Here is a 16,494-nt window from a genome sequence, read left to right as displayed (position 1 = left end):
CTTGTGGACCCCCAGAAGTACAGGGAAATGAATACCACCTGGGAGCAGCCAATCACCAACAGGGATAAGTGCTGGGATCCCCAGGGGCCTTCTGCCTCCAGGGGGGTAAATCCACCAAGTTTTCTGCGCTGGCTGCCAGCAGCAAGCAGCAGGATTGAGCTCCAGCTGCCCACAGAGAGCTGCCTTCTTGGTGGTCATCACTGCCCACCCTCCTCCCCACTCCTCTTCAGGATTTCCTTCCCTTTGCAAATAAACTGCTTGCCCATGAGTCCTCACACGAATGGAGCCAAACAACCAACCATTGATCTGTTGGAAGGCCCTTTCCCATGGAAACAGTCATGGATATGTATGTACAAAGACTCAGCTACTGGAATATTTAGTGATGTCTTTTTAACAAAGGAAAATAAAAGTGAATACACCTGGAAGTTGTGGTTATATAAACCCTGGTATATTTATGCAATAGAATATTCCTTGGCCACTTAAAACAAATTAAGTGTTATACAAAGACCTGGAGAGAGCATTCACAATAGGGCAAAGTGAAGGAAGAATGTGTTTTCTAACTTCTTCCTTCGCTTATACCAAATACAGTAGCATTCCTTCAATATACCAGACATGGTATATTCGCAGTATTTTATAACTCCACATATTTGCCAAAATAATAAGTGTGGTTATTTTGGCAAACATGAGGGAACATGAGTAATGGTGACTTTAATTTCCTTGCACGTGTGTGTGTACACCTTTTTCAAATTTTCTGTCAGAATCATGTATTACTTTTGTAATTAGAACATGTAGTTTAATAATAAATAAATGCAACACCCATAGACAGAACACCTAACAAGTATAATTAACATAAATTTATTAATGTATTTTTAGTTATCACATCAGAAAAAATATACTTTCCAGTCACTATAATTTAGGCATCTGTCAAATTCAGATCTGTTTGGTACAAGCAATGATTATCTACTCAGGCATATCACCCACCCATTTTATACATCATTCTTTCCCCACTAAAGTCAGAAATCATACACTGTCTCAGAAGAACTCTATGTCATTCATTCATATCACATCAAGGACAAGGAAGAGACATCTTCTTTAGATGCACAGAGGCATCTGTGAAACATGAGCATAATTGAGAACCAGCCGTAACTGGTGAAGGGATGTATCTACCGATGCTGGACACATTCCTGGGGGAGGGGGAGGAAGACATGGTCCCCAGACAGGTCCCGTTTCTGGCTAGGAACAGTACTGTAGGTTGAAGGAAGGACCTACCAGTTCTCTTAAGTCATTTGAAAGACAAGTGAAGTCTGGATTAAAGTACTGGAGGGAGCAGCGAAGAGACTCACATATCTCTACCTGTGTGTGACTAGGGACTGGGTCATTTTTATTTTTCAAAACACACCCTGGGGCATCATTTTCTGGCAAAGTAGTTCTTGAGTAGTCATAACATGAATTTAACCTTTCTCTAAAGTTTCCAACCCAGTTCTCAGTGTGTCTTGGATTTATGAGATTTCTTCACTCGCTCTTTCTTCCCAAAGCATTTCCGGAAGGTGAAGGCACAGGCCTTAAAGGTGATGAAGATGACTGTCAGCGTGACCGCCAGGAGGAAGCCAATTACATCCAGAGAGTGGTACTGGTACCAGGTGAGGTCATGGGCTGCAGGGCGCAGGTGGGATGCCCCCTTGTGCCTCATCACAAACTCCACCCAGAATACAGCCAGGTCCAGAGGCTCTATGGGGCGGTCCTTGTGAAGTCTGGAGAGGTGCATGATGTTTTCCTTATAGCTGAACACAAAGACAGTTATGTGAATGCCTGGAACACCATCAGTAGTGAGCCATCCTCCCTCTATCCTTGCTTCCAGTTAGGAATGCTACCAGATTTTCCAAACGTGGTAGAGTTTCTATTGTAATCAGAAATACACACACACACACTCACACACTAAATATTCTTTATCTCTTAAAACTGGAAACCAAAATTTTAATTTTAAGTTATTTGAAACTTGCTTCCTATTCTTCTTCTTCTCTTTTTAGTGATATCCTTATAGGAAATTAGTCATACTTTTTGGTAACAAGATAAAGAAATAAAGGAACAGGTCATCTCAGAAATTATTAATGATTTCCCATTCAATGAGATTGCAAATAATCACTTCTAGCCAACATAAAAGACATTTTAAAGTGCCATATCCAAGATAGTGATATACTTTCAACTACTGAGGCATCATACCATCTAAGTGCTAAATTTTGCATGAGGGAGTGTCTATGCAGCCTGTTAAGGAAAAAATGGGTTCCTGTTTATTGTGGACTGTGTGAACAGCTGAGTCAATATCCAAATCCAAAATGGGTTTGATACTTCATCCCTTAGTATGAATGCACTAGAAGAAGAAAGAGAAAGAGAAGGAAGAGAAGGGGAAGGAGGAGGTGGCAAGGGGAAGAAAAGAGAGAAGAAAGGGAAAAGCAAGACACTTATTCAGGAGTGATTATGGTCATGCTGCTGCTGCTAAGTCACTTCAGTCGTGTCCGACTCTGTGCAACCCCATAGACGGCAGCCCACCAGGCTCCCCTGTTCCTGGTCATATCGGACCTTAAACATGTCCATCATTTCATATGGGTACATTATTATAATGTACTACTAATATTTGGCCATAAATTCTGTTAAACACCTTCTTTTTATATAAATTGTCTCATACAAAATAGATTTTCTTGTACTTTCACTCATTAATTTATTAAGCACCTGGGCCTGGTTTTATAACACGATGTTGGAAATTTTTCCACTTCTCTTTATCTTCTCTTTATCTCTTTATCTTTCCACTTCTCTAAGCTGGGTGCAGTCCCAGTTAAGAGTTTTGGGAACAAGGAAATTCACATGTGATGGGTCAGAAAGAAATAAAGTTAGTAACTTGAAATGACTGACTAGCGGTGTTTTTTTTTTAGATAGTAATGTACCAGAGAACTTCTACCAAGTCACTTTTAGATTATAAGTAGTTGTCCATACCATTGAACAAAAGGTCAAAGTTATGTTACTAATACAAACCTCAAGAATGAGTTACCAGCGTATGGAAAGAAATCAGGCTTTACCTGTAGTGATGCATTAGCAGCATGACCTAATGCTGACAAGCTGGGCTGCCAGAAGCCAATTGAAATGGTGGATAAGAACCACATCAACTGCTCTGCGAAGGTTGTTACTAACACTGTGGGCACTTTATCCTGGGGTTATATAGACAATTCTTTTTTAATCAGAAGCATCACATGCATGTGAGCACCATCATAGTTCCCCTGTATAGTGTCTCTTCCTATGTGAACATTCCAGTCTTTTTACATCCTGACTGATGTCGCCTTCAAAATGAAGAAACTATGGGTAAAGGTTCCTGATACTCTCATAGATACATACACATACACACACATGCACGCATGTGCACATACAGAGCTGACTGTTGGATGAAGTCCACTCCTGTCCATAACTTCTTCCTAGAAGGTTCTGATCAGCCTATTACTTGTAGCAATTGACAGCAATACAATAAAGTTCACGCAGAGATAATCTGATCTAATGGCGTTTGCCTATTGATTTGCTTTCAGAGCCACATTTGAACAAACTTGACTTTGCTTTTATCACAAGCCTTTGTCACAGCACATCTCACACACACACACACACACACACACACACAGATTTTTAAATCCCCATGGACCAAATTTCTCACAGGTTTCAGTGCTGGGAAAAACCATACCTTAAGTAACTGATTTGTTTTTATCTTAGACACTATGCTTCTTCTAATGGAATATTTCTTTCTTTGCAGGAACTTAGAGATCAGACATTTATTATATTGACATTTTTTAAATAAATTGAAATTTTAAGTACACCAGGGGAAATAATATTTAAAATCATTTTTATGACAAATTCTATAGAAATTAAAGCACCTTTGTATAAAATGAGTGGTAATAGCCCCAAGTCATCTTACCTATAAACTAGATCTTGGTGCACTTGTTTTCACATCTGAATGGTTATTATGAGGCGATGGCCAAAATACAAGTAGCAAGTATTCCTAGGTAGTTTTTCTCTTACCTTTTTTCATTGATGACAGCTTTCAGGGCATTTTCTAAATCTTCCGAACTCATTTCCAGGACATTCAAGGTTATTCCAGCTCCCCGGGTCTCCATGCGCTTTGCATTGTCCATCTGATCACCAAACAAGGGCATCATCACCATGGGAACGCCATTGCATATTCCTTCATAAACACCATGGGAGCCGGAATGTGTGATAAAGGCCCGAGTCTTTGGGTGACCTGAGGAGAAAAGCAGGGGGTGACGCCACCAGTCAAGCCACCGAGTTTCAACATCTGACATCGTCTGGGTTCTCCAAGCATGCTCAGGGCCCAGTGCGGTCCACACATGGCCCTTGCAGAAATGTGCAGAAGCGCATGTGGGTTGAGATTTCCTACTGGATAAAAGGCAATGTGGGATACACTGACAATAATCCTTTCTGGCTAAATAATCCTTTAGAATAGCCCTGCCTGAGCCACTTTCTTAATTTAACCTTGGTTAGACCCTACATGCTAAATCCTCCCCACGTACCAAGCAGATCATTTTGGGGCAGCCACTTGACAAGTTTCGTATTCTTCGCAAGATTCGGTGGTGGAGTCCCAGTGTACCGCCACAGGACCTTGCAGAAGAAGAAAAAAAACCCGAGTTTAAGAACGTACACATACAATTTTAAAAACAAGACATGCTTGGGGCTGGTGCACGGGGATGACCCAGAGAGATGTTATGGGGAGGGAGGTGGGAGGGGGGTTCATGTTTGGGAACGCATGTACACCCGTGGTGGATTCATGTCAATGTATGGCAAAACCAATACAGTATTGTAAAGTAAAATAAAGTAAAAATAAAAATTAAAAAAAAAAACAAGACATCAGCTATAGTAGCTAGAAATTGGAGTCTCTGAATGAATATAACCTTGGAAAAGGTAGGTAAGAAGGCTTTTGGGGACAGGTAACATTCTGTGTCTTGTTCTGAGGCTTGATTCCATGGGTGTGTTCACTTTGTGAATCTGAAAATTCAGCAAGTTGTATATCTATGATTTTTGCACTTTTCTGAACTTCAAGGGAAATTACTTAATAACATGAGTGGGCATGGAACTACAAAAGCAGAAATATAAGAAATGAATCCAGTGTCCTAACCAACTGCTTTCTGGAGAAATATTCTTACGCAATATGAAGAAACGCTATCCTGCTCATTTTATTTTAAAAAATAAATTCTCTTTAATATACTTTTGAGTCAGTTAAGAGAGAAAGAGTCCTCTTCATGCAGTGGATAATGGTTTAACAGCGTAGTTGAGAATGAAATAGCAAAAAAAAAAAAAAACCTTTGGATTATTAGTAATAATTGGGAAGTGGCAGGGAAATCCAAGTTTAAAGCCCAACTCATAAATTAATTTAGTTATTGAAAGTCTGGGGTTAGAACTCTTGTGAAGATAGATATTTTAAAAAATCATATAGAATCTTCTTACTGTCTGAGGTATTTTGCCCAAAGCATCAGCAATTTCCATAGCTTTCTGCTCCGGAATCTCTGAGACCATTGAGCCCAAAGAGAAAATCACAATTCCATGTTCTCCAGAAGCATTTACATAGGCTTCAAATTCCTAGAAGCAGAAGAGAAATTTCCAGTTAATTTTTTCTCATATTCTTTGATGACTATATGCATTCAGCTCTGAATAAGGTAGCTTCCTCTTAAGAAAGTGATTACAGGAGTGTGTATTTGTGTGTGTGTGTGTGTGTGTGTGTGTGTGATAGAGACACAAAGTATTAATGTGTGTTGTAACATCCCTCCCTCCCCAAGTCCTTTCCATCCCAAAGGAGGAGGGCTTCCTGCTTACAGAGTTATCACCTGGGTTCTCCTCTGAAATGTAGACTCCAAGTCATATGTCAAGTTTCTGAGAGAAAAGTGACCAGAGGTAAAGCCAGATCCTTTGCTCCAGGGCTTCACACAGCTGGGAGAGTTTGGAAGAAAGCAGGCTTTGGGGAGGAGGGCTGAACAAGTGAGCTGAAGGCAACAGCAAGAAGGGAGGAAAGCGGAAGGAGCCTCCTGGAGAGAGGAGCGAGATTTCAGCAGATTCCGTGAAAGGAAACATGGGTGGAGAGAAACACTGTCCAAATAGAATTCCAGCAAACTCTCTGCGGACTCGAAAGCTCCGGCACTTCCTCTCTGAGAAAATCTATGTAAAGATCCATATTACTTTTCAAGACTTCTAGAATATTCTTTTTATGCTGAAAGAATGAATGAAGTCAAAGCACAAAGCTACAGAGGGCATTAAGAATTAGACTCATGATTAAGGAAAAACTTCAAATAGCAAAAAAATCCTTCCACAACTCTTGCTTCCCTCCAGCCTGTGGCAGAGTTTCCCTATGGCAGTCAATACACTTGAACGAGTAAATCTCACATCCATGTCAACTCCGTACTAAAATGTAACCAGTCAACCATGCATTTTCCCAACCTTTCCTGGATAAGAGTTTCTAAGGTGTTTAAGTCAACTTGCCTGCTTTAGCAGAAAGAATATACAGAAACTTATTTGAATCTTTCTCTGCTGATTCCGTATGTACTGTAAAACGTAAACTGTTCCACCCTAGGTATGAAAAACACAAATAGGGGACAGAAACCCTTCCCAAGTGTGTCCCAGAGACTGAGCCCCTTCTGTGGGGTTTAGAGAAGGTGAAGGGCATGTGAGTAGACCTTGACCACCAAAGCCTCTTGGAAGGAAGGAGAAACAGGCACAGTTTTCACCCACACAGCTTACACCCCTCACCTAGTGCCCGCTTCCTGCTCTTAATTCACTACATCCCTCACTGTCATCCAAGGAAGCCTGCACGTATAAGGCTGCTCCATTGTCTCAGAAAGCATCCAGCAAAGATCACCTGCAGGCACACAGCCTTGGCTACTTTAGGACAAAGTTCAAGACAAGGCAACGAGACTTTCGGAAGAAACTTCAGGGCCAGGTGACCCAAGGAATAAGGAATGGAGAACAGAAGAGGGTGGCGTGCCGACCCCTGTGTGGATTACACAAGCTTGTTTTCCTCTGCATGTGAGACAAGATAATTCAAAAACTAGGGCCTGAGTGCATTCAAAGTCCTTCCCTTTACTAACAGCATCCTATTGCCATCATGACGACTTTTTAAGACAAGGAGTAATTGGCGGGGGGCATGCCATGCAGCTTGTGGGTTCCCCGACCAAGGACTGAACCCAAGTGAGTTTTGGTGTATTTGAGCTATCAACTAGGATTGATTTGCCAGTTAACAATGAATCTTACAACTACTAGAACCCAAGTAACCTGTGGTTCCTGGAATGAAGCAGGAAGATGGATATTAGAAAATGTCTGTGTGTGTAGGGTGAAAATCAGAGATGGCAGGGATCCCAGCTAGTAAGTACAGGTTAGAGTTTATGACCTGGCAAAGGCCTATCCCTTAAGGAATAAGGGATAGACTTAGAGATCAATGTCAAATGAAAGCTCTGAAAATAATAGGGATAGAATGAAGGGACACAATAGATGATTACATAATTAATCCCACTAGGGAATTATAAGTAGAAAAACAGGAGACCCTTGTAAGTTCACGATTACTTGAGAGAGCAGGTTTCCTTAACTACAAAACCAAGCAGGCTTGCTTAACAACAAAACCAGGCAGCAAAAGCATGGTGCGTGCCCCCAAACGGCAAAACAATGGCAGCATGTGACCCACATCCTGCCCAGTGAGTTCAGTAAGTTAATGATTCCTAGGACTTGCTGTCTGCACACATCATCGTGTACCTAGCTTGACCATATAGGGACAGGGAAACGCTCCTGGAGGAGGAGCAGATGACGGAGCATGAAGTCTACTCAAGGAAGACAAAGGTCTTCTTCCCCTCCCTGCTTTTCCTTTGATCATAAAACTGTCGCACACTTAAGTTCTCGGGTGTGGCATTTCTCATCCACCCTCTTGGAAGTCTCAAGGGTGTGTGCTCAGTCACTTCAGTCGTGTCCAGCTCCATGCGACCCTATGGACTGTGGCCCGCCAGGCTCCCCCGTCCATGGGATTCTCCAGGCAAGAATACTGGAGTGGGTTGCCATGCCCTCCTCCAAGGGATCTTCCTGACCCAGGGATCGAACCTGCAGTGTCTCCTCCATCTTCTGCATTGCAGGTATATTTTTCTTTACCACTGAGCCACTCAGGAAGCCCCATGTAAGTCTCACAAGCATCCTACCCTAATAAATCACTTCTTATTTATCACTCTGCCTCTCACCGAATTCTTCTCTACACTGATACATAAAGAACTATGGTACCAGAACTCTTTGGAGTCCTCCTGAAATGACGCCAAACTGTTTCGGCAAGAAGCAACAGGAATAGTGCAATCAGAAGAACAGCAGCATTAGTCACAATGTTGAAACTAGAACCTGGAGATGAATGGTGGGTGTATCTCGAAAAGAAAGGAAGGAAAACCCTAGAGTCAGCCTTGGGCAATAATCTTAGCATTGCGTGATCTGTTCCCAAACTCCAGAGCCAACTCCAGAGTGCTCCAAGCTTCACGAAACACACACACTACCCGTGCATGCACACACATGCAGTGGGAATCTACTTGAAGGAAACAGAGCAAGGCACAAGCAGGGCAATTTTCCCTGAACTGTCGGTTATTGATGATCTAATTCACTCCCTGAGTGTCTCCAGATGGTTTTATATGTCTCCAAAGAATGCCATGGAGACGGCGATAGCACTCCTCTCCAGTACTCTTGCCTGGAAAATCCCATGGGTGGAGGAGCCTGGTGGGCTGCAGTCCATGGGGTCACAAAGAGTCGGACATGACTGAGCGCCTTCACTTTCACTTTTCACTTTCATGCATTGGAGAAGGAAATGGCAACCCACTCCAATGTTCTTGCCTGGAGAATCCCAGGGACAGGGGAGCCTGGTGAGCTGCCATCTATGGGGTCACATAGAGTCGGACACAACTGAAGCAACCTAGCCGCAGCAATGAATGCCACGGCCAGTAGTGAGACTGTGTGAACTGAGGGGTTTCTTGGGACTCTCTGTGTTAAAACCAGAACGTGTGTGCGTGCTAAGTCACTTCAATTGTGTCTAACTCTTTGTAACCCCATGGACTGTAGCCCGCCAGGCTGCCCTGTCCATGGGATTCTCCAGGGAAGAATACTAGAGCGGGTTGCCATGCCCTCCTCCAAGGGATCTTCCAACCCAGGGATCGAACCTGTATCTCTCAAGTCTGCATTGGCGGGTGGAGTCTTTACCACTAGCACCACCTGGGAAACCCTAAAATCAGAACAGTCCTAAACAAACCACAATGCTGTCTACCCTGGCTGTGACCTAGAAGACTTCAGACAGGGCCCAGCACACCTGATTTTCACAGATGGCTGCCAACCTTGAGTCTGAACATGGCCATAAAACCCAGACACTGGCCAGCCCTACTCCCAGGCCAGCCCACTGTCTAGTCTGCCCCCACCAGCCTCAGGCCCTCTTTGAGGTCCCTGGCTCCTGGCAGCTGTCTTGGCCTTTCTTATCAGGCTTATTCGAAAGATCAGGGAGGCAATATCATCCTGCCTACCCCCACGCTAAATTTCCTCCATTTTCTAGACCTCTTCTCCTTCACGAAACCCACCCTTAGGGCTTTAGCCTTGTCTAGAAAGGACCAAGTCTAATGTCCCCGCTGCACCCACTCAGTTTTGGGCAGGATGTGATTAGCATAAAAAGAACACACAGAGCCATAAACATTGAAAGCTAAATAGTAGCACTTGGCTGGAGTTTAAATGGCATGAAAGTTCATCTACAAATTACAGAATGACAAACAGCAGAGGTTATGTTATTAAGGCCAGTGTTGATTCTGGGCCAGTACAGGATTCCATAACGGTGAGGTCCACCCCGTACTTGGCAAAACTTCCTTAAACCTTGCCCTGGCTTCCCTGGTGGCTCAGAGTAAAGAATCAGCTTGCCCATGCAGGAGATGCAGGTTCGATCCCTGGGTCAGGAAGATCCCTTGGAGAAGAAAATAGCAACCCACTCCAGCATTCTTGCTAAGGAAATCCCATGGACAGAGGAGCCTGGTGGGCTGCAGTCCATGGGGTCGCAGTCAGACACGACTTAGTGACTAAACAATAGCAGCAACAACAGCTAAACCTTGCCCTGACTCCACACTCTCTGGAGTCAGGCCAAAGTGTGAAGCAACATGCTAACCACAATAAACCTTAATCCCCTGTCTTTTATCCCATTCCAGAAAAAATGAGGCCCCCTCAAAGGGAAAATACATGCCTGCACGCCCAGGAGGCTTTCCCCCCCACCTAAAATAAACCATTTATTGAAAAAAGAACCTTTTTCTTCAATTTCATTAATCAGCTTTTTGCATAACAAACGTGTGGCTTGCCAACAACAAAAGGTAAGACTGCACAGGTGACGAACGTCCTATCTCCTCCTGCCCCTGTCCACACACTGTGGCCCGGGGCCCTGAGAGCTGGTGTCCAGAGGTAAAAAAGCCGGATGCCAGGTGCCACTGCTATGGGACACGGACCCCTGCCTCCGTGACCGCTGCGTCTCGGGTGACTGAGAACCGTAGCATGTAGCAGAGTATTGTTGACCTTTCCAGGTTCAGAAGCAGTTGCAGTGTTATCAGGCATCCTAGGCCTTGTTAATCTCCTGTTTGTCAAGTGTACTGACTTCGAAACCCAGGAGGCTTTTACTAGAAGTCCTGACTTTGGCTGCGAGTTTAGTATTTTGAGTTCTAGGCTTTTATTAGATTTTTCCTTCCCAGATGCCTTTCGTTTTGCAAGGAGACTCATGAAACACTATGTTGGAAATGTGTTGCTCTATCATTGTACATTCAGAGCCACTTAGGAACACTGCAAGCTTCCTTGTCACCACTCTTTCTTGTCTTCATCATCTTCAAGTCTGTTCTTACCGATCCTGTTTGACTGTTCTCCTTACAACCAGTGTGGATGGGTGGACACCATCTCTGGATCTCTGTGTACTCTCAGAGATGTTCTCAGCCTTAGAGGGAACTGACATCTTGGAATTCTTGAGTGTCATGCTTTTGCTCTCAGCATTGTTCTACCATCTTTATTCTTTGATGGCATCCCAAAGGTATGCCCAACACCAAGCTGTGCTTTCTCTAGGGACTCTCATTAACAAAGATTTCATCTTTATACTTGAAAAGTTCAGGACTTTTACCAAGAGCATTGGGAATAGTATGATCCCCAGTAGAGGGAAGGAAGTGCAGAGCAACACTAATTAACCAAGGGGAAAAAAGATAACAGCAGTGTGACAGACCAGCATAAATCAAGCAAAAGGGAGATGACAAGGCAAAATGAAAATAAACTGCAAGAGTTATAATCATATCTGTTGATTGTTAAGTGCAAACAGGAGAAATTCAACTGTTAAAGGAATCTGCCTGACTCGGTTAAGAATGTTGGCTCTGTAGATTTTTTTGGCTTTATTTTGTTGTGTTTATCTTTTGCAGCACAGTATGTGGGGTCTTAGTTCCCTGACCAAGAATCAAACCCACACCCTCTTCATTGGTAGCACAGAGTCTTAACCAATGGACTGCCAGGGAAGTCCTTGCTTCATGTTGTTTAAAGAGAAGGAAGAAGGTTGAAGCTCTGGAGTACTAAGGAGGCACTAGAGAGAAATGTAAACAAAAACAGTGCAGGAATGGTGATATTAGTATCTAAAAATGGAATTTCAAATTAAAAGAATTTCAGTAAGACACTGGGAACTACTGTCAGGTACAATTTACAGAAATATTCTCACATCTAAGCTCACTTGCACCAAACAAGGCAGCAACCAACACACATTCAATACAATTTACCACTTTGGGGGAAAATATGTCAATAAATGATATAAAGACGTGATATCAAGAAAGACAGTTGATAAAGTTCTGCAGTCTCTCCCATGAAACATCCTAAATAAAGAAGAAAATCACTTACATAAATAAAAGCTGTTTGCCAAAACGCAACAGCAAACATGCAAAAATATCTTGCTTGGACCTGCTGGCTAACTTTCTTTCCTTTGATCTGAGATATGGCCATTGGTTTGATGACATTTCACCCCTTTTAAGAACCATTAGTGGATTTGAGAAGCCACCGTCACGAGAAGCCTGTGCACCGCAACGAGGCGTAAGTCCCTCTCGCTGCAACTGGAGAAAAGCCTGGGCAGCAGCAAAGACCCAAAGTCAAAAATAATTATTTTTTAAATAATATAAAATATGAATGTCAGAAGCTCACTGAAAATAAGATTCATCACTCTATGAAGGTGATAGTAGCCCCTAGTAGGAGCCAGACTCAGCATCTGGAAAGTACTTGGGCTACCAGCAGATCCCCAACCAATATTTGAATAAATGAAGGAATGCCCACTGAAATGTCACCTACTTGAAGAATCCTTCCCAAATCCCCCATTAGAAGGAACCTCTCCTGCTATTCTCTATCCCCTCTGCAGAGATTTGGAAGAGAATGCGAATGCTACTTTTTTTTTTTTTTTTCTGCAAACTTCCAGTTGCAGAGGGTGAAAACATTAATACATAAGCATTTAAGAGAGTGAGATGCATGAGCTTTGAATCCAACATCAGAACCTGGCTGTCTAGTGATTTGCTTTATTATAAGAAATGGAACTGCCGTATTCAGCTTCTTATTATCTAGAAACTGGACTTTTAACTGGGAAGATAAAGGCAATTTTCCCTGCCACGCAAGATCTATAGATGCCAAAGAATTATTTCAGCAATCTTGACTTTTGTGAGCCTGACCTGACCATGGGCAAAGTGCACGCTGCACAATTTTGTTCTCTGCGAGGAACCCTGGACCCAGGGCCCTGTGTTCATGGCATTTAACCCATGTCACATCTAATCGATTACTATCCACTGGAGCACACAGAATAAAATGGCCAAAGTACACTTTCCTAAAGTCTCCGATTAAAAAAAAAAAAAAAAACTAGAAGAAGATGCCAAAGAGTTATAAAGTACAACTCACTCCTAAGAGACTGGTGAAATAGAAATGAACAAGAGAAGGCATTTGAAGCTGTCTCAGCAGACCCATGACAAGTTCATTCACTCAAAGTTCTTGCTAGAATACAGGTATATAAAGTTCCCACTCCAATACACACCTGAGAGAGTGGCTTTTTGCTAGCGCAGTTGATCCCACCAACAAACACTATGTTGGGCATGATGGGCCTCGGGAAATTAAACACAAAGTCACTTCTGAGAAGCCAGACAGACCCAGAGCTCATGAGATCCTGAACAGTCATGTCTTTCTGAAGGAATTCGGAGGCAAGTAGCCTGTACGGGGAATAAACCACATCGCACAGGAAACTCTCTGACAAGGTGATGAACATGTTCTTCACCCGCTGCAGGAAGGTCATGTGATCTGAGTTAAAGGACAGATACCTGGGCACGTAGGATGGTGGACTGGGGCTCTGGGTACCCTGAAAGTCCAGGCCACATGGCAGTCCATTCAAGAAGAACACAGCAGGCACAGACAGGTACTGGGCCACGATGGGGCCGCAGGGAAGGAAAGGGTCTGTCAAAACGGCATCGAAGCTACTTGCCGTCAGGGAGGCCATCAGCTCCTTGTTGTGCAGTAAGTGGGAGCAGGCGGATAAGAGCAGAGCCGAGTCCTTTTTGATTTTCTGGTATGTTTTGATCACGCGCTTCAAGAAAGGATCATCCTCAAAAACAGTACGCCCGAGGCTGATAAAAGTCTCTTCCAAGTCCTCCCTTTGGAATGGCACAGAGTACCTCTTCAAGGTGTAAAATGCTTCCTCTTTAATGTACACAGAGGCGTCAGGTGCCAGGACCACTATGTCATGTCCCCTCTGCTGCAGGGGCTGGAGGGGTCCGACCAAACTCAGCCAGTGGCTGCCGTCTACCGGGACCACCAGCAGCTTCCCGGCCTGGGACATAGAGGGGCCGAGCGTGCACAGCAGCAGGAGCAGGGTGACTGGGCGTTCCCCCTGGGACCCTGCTGTCATGCTTGCTCTGCCGTTGCTACCAAGATGGTCACCTGCCGGAGTGCCCTCTTTCACTTACACAACGCAGGAACCAAACTATGCACCAAGTTAATGTTTGCCTGTGTCACGTGACCATAGCTGTCAGTCAACTACAGACTGCTGGGCGTTTACTTTTAGAGATAAAGAGGGCAGGGCTTTCCAGGTCTCGCCACAGGCAGCAGTTTCACTGGCTGGAAGCCCCTAAGCACCACTTGAATCACATTCTTTTCTTATCTTTTCAATTGAACTATAGGTGTAGAACAAAGTGATTCAGGCATATGCATGCTCATGCTTCTGCACTCTTAAGCTCCTTCCCCTCCCTCCCCTGCCCAGGAGTTCACCAAGATCAAGATTCTAGGTGAAAAGGAAAAAGGTGGCAAGGGTTTGGCTCATAGGTGTGTGCTTATCTGTCATTCTGAAATTCATAGTCCAATTTAAACAATAAGGGCAGTCGTCCTTCTAAAGCCTCAGTGTCACGAGTGTTCACCTGTAGATTACACAGAGCAAAGGGGCTGTAAAAACACATAGTCACCATGTTAATGATTTTATGACTTCACTGCATCAGCCAGAGCCTCAGAACTTTTTGAGGCCTCTGTGCACTTGAATGGTTTAAGAGTGTGACTCTGTCCAAGACCAGAAATTGTTCTTTACCAAAATGAATAGCAGGCAGTCCACACCCACTCTCAAAAATTATGACCAAGTACCATGACTAAGCAATCCAATAAAACTCTGCCCTGAAACCTGTGGAGACCTGACACTTAAAATCCACTGTGAATTCCCCCACTCATCAAAGGTTTATGGCAAGTGTTGGCCCTCTCAGCATGATGTGAAGAGCCAGGGCCCGAAATCCAGGTTAGACATGGTCTGTGCCTGTCAAGAGGGCTCTGGCAGACAAATAACAAGGCAATTACAGGGCAGGCTGAGATGTGCTGGGGTCAGGGAGCATGGGTGGCCACAGAAACCGAGCAGGGCAGTGATGTAGTCTTGCTCTGGCATCTACTGAAGAGTGAGGTGTCTGCAAGAGCATTCCTAGACCCACTGGAAGGTGATTTCTTTTAAAGCTGAAGCCATGCTGAAGTGAAGTGAAGAAACTCACCCTCCCAACTACTCCTAGCTCTTTTGATGGAATCAAACTGGATCTGCTTGTTACTAAACTGAAAAGGGCTACATAAACAAGTCCATTCTGAAGGAGATCAACCCTGGGATTTCTTTGAAAGGAATGATGCTAAAGCTGAAGCTCCAGTACTTTGGCCACCTCATGCGAAGAGTTGACTCATTGGAAAAGACTCTGATGCTGGCAGGGATTGGGGGCAGGAGAAGGGGACGACCAAGGATGAGATGGCTGGATGGCATCACGGACTCGATGGACGTGAGTCTGAGTGAACTCCGGGAGTTGGTGATGGACAGGGAGGCCTGGCGTGCTGTGATTCATGGGGTCGCAAAGAGTCGGACACGACTGAGCGACTGAACTGAACTGAACTGAAACAAGTCCACTCCCTCTGGATAATCTGTGGGGCCCTCCAGGGAAAACAAAGTCATCTTCCTTGACTCTCCATAGCATATTGCTTTATTCTGCCTTGTCGCTATCACCATTTACTCGCTCAATCGTGTCCAATTCTTTTGCGACCCCGTGGACTGTAGCCTGCCACATTCCTCTGCCCATGAGATTTCCCAGGCAAGAAAACCAGAGTGGGTTGACATTTCTTTCTCTAGGGGAGCTTCCCAACCCAAGGATCAAACCCACGTCTCCTGCGTTGACAGGTGGACTTTTTTTTTTTAACCATCGAGCCTCCAGGGAAGCCTGTATTCTGCCTTGTATCCTTCAGCAATTGGCCTATCTGAGTTCCCTACTAGACTCCCTCTCTGCCTCTCTCTCTACCTATCCATGGCTTTGCAGACATTGAAAGTGAAAGTGAAGTCACTCAGTCATGTCCGACTCTTTGCGACCCCATGGACTGTAGCCTGCCAGGCTCCTCCGTCCACAGAATTTTCCAGGCAAGAACACTGGAGTGGGTTGCCATTTCCTTCTCTGGGAGATCTTCCCACCCCAGGGATGGAACCCAGGTCTCCCACACTGTAGGCAGACACTTTACCCTCTGAGCCACCAGGGAAGTCATGTTTCTGTACAGGTGTGATGCCCCTTCTCCCTTTGCTCTAGGCCCTATATTCAACCCAGCAAGTGCCAAATCTGGATCATTCTACCACTAGTTCTCAGACCCAGCTGCCATGGTCTTGTTTCTAGGCCTCAGCCTCCAAGGCTCTTAGTCCCTACCTCTCCCTTTTGATTCCCTGCATCGGCCATCCATCGCACATCCCCATGCCACTACCACCCCTGAAACCTTGGTCAGCACACTCCTAGGGCTCAGAATGAATGCAGACTCCTCAGCCTTGCCTTCAGAACTCCCTGGAATGGACTCCATTTCATTCCACTTCTCTAGCCCTTCTGCTTAACTGCTCTGTCTGCCCCTTTCCCTCCTGCCATTCTGAATCACTTAGCCTACCCCAAACACACC

At 44.4% G+C, this 16,494-nt stretch overlaps 1 protein-coding gene across 3 annotated transcripts in view; it reads right to left on the bottom strand.

The window, feature by feature from the left end:
• Positions 1 to 749: 749 nt before the first annotated feature.
• LOC138073027 (UDP-glucuronosyltransferase 1A1-like) overlaps positions 750 to 16,494 on the bottom strand; it is a 141,487-nt gene continuing 125,742 nt past the window's right edge. The window contains exons 1-5 of one of the 3 annotated variants that reach the window (XM_068964427.1): positions 13,100 to 14,011; positions 5,494 to 5,625; positions 4,563 to 4,650; positions 4,054 to 4,273; positions 753 to 1,781 (exon numbers count right to left, since the gene is read on the bottom strand). In XM_068964427.1, coding sequence (XP_068820528.1) covers positions 1,484 to 1,781; positions 4,054 to 4,273; positions 4,563 to 4,650; positions 5,494 to 5,625; positions 13,100 to 13,963 — 1,602 coding nt within the window. In that variant the 5' untranslated portion in view covers positions 13,964 to 14,011 and the 3' untranslated portion in view covers positions 753 to 1,483. Of the gene's footprint in view, positions 1,782 to 4,053; positions 4,274 to 4,562; positions 4,651 to 5,493; positions 5,626 to 13,099; positions 14,012 to 16,494 lie in introns of those variants that run through there. The other 2 variants (XM_068964428.1, XM_068964429.1) reach the window with 2 other exon arrangements.

This window comes from Capricornis sumatraensis, chromosome 2, assembly GCF_032405125.1.
Source record: "Capricornis sumatraensis isolate serow.1 chromosome 2, serow.2, whole genome shotgun sequence".
Classification (NCBI taxonomy): domain Eukaryota; kingdom Metazoa; phylum Chordata; class Mammalia; order Artiodactyla; family Bovidae; genus Capricornis; species Capricornis sumatraensis.
The sequence above is the reverse complement of the archived record's forward strand: the minus strand, read 5'-3'. Positions and strand labels throughout refer to the sequence as shown.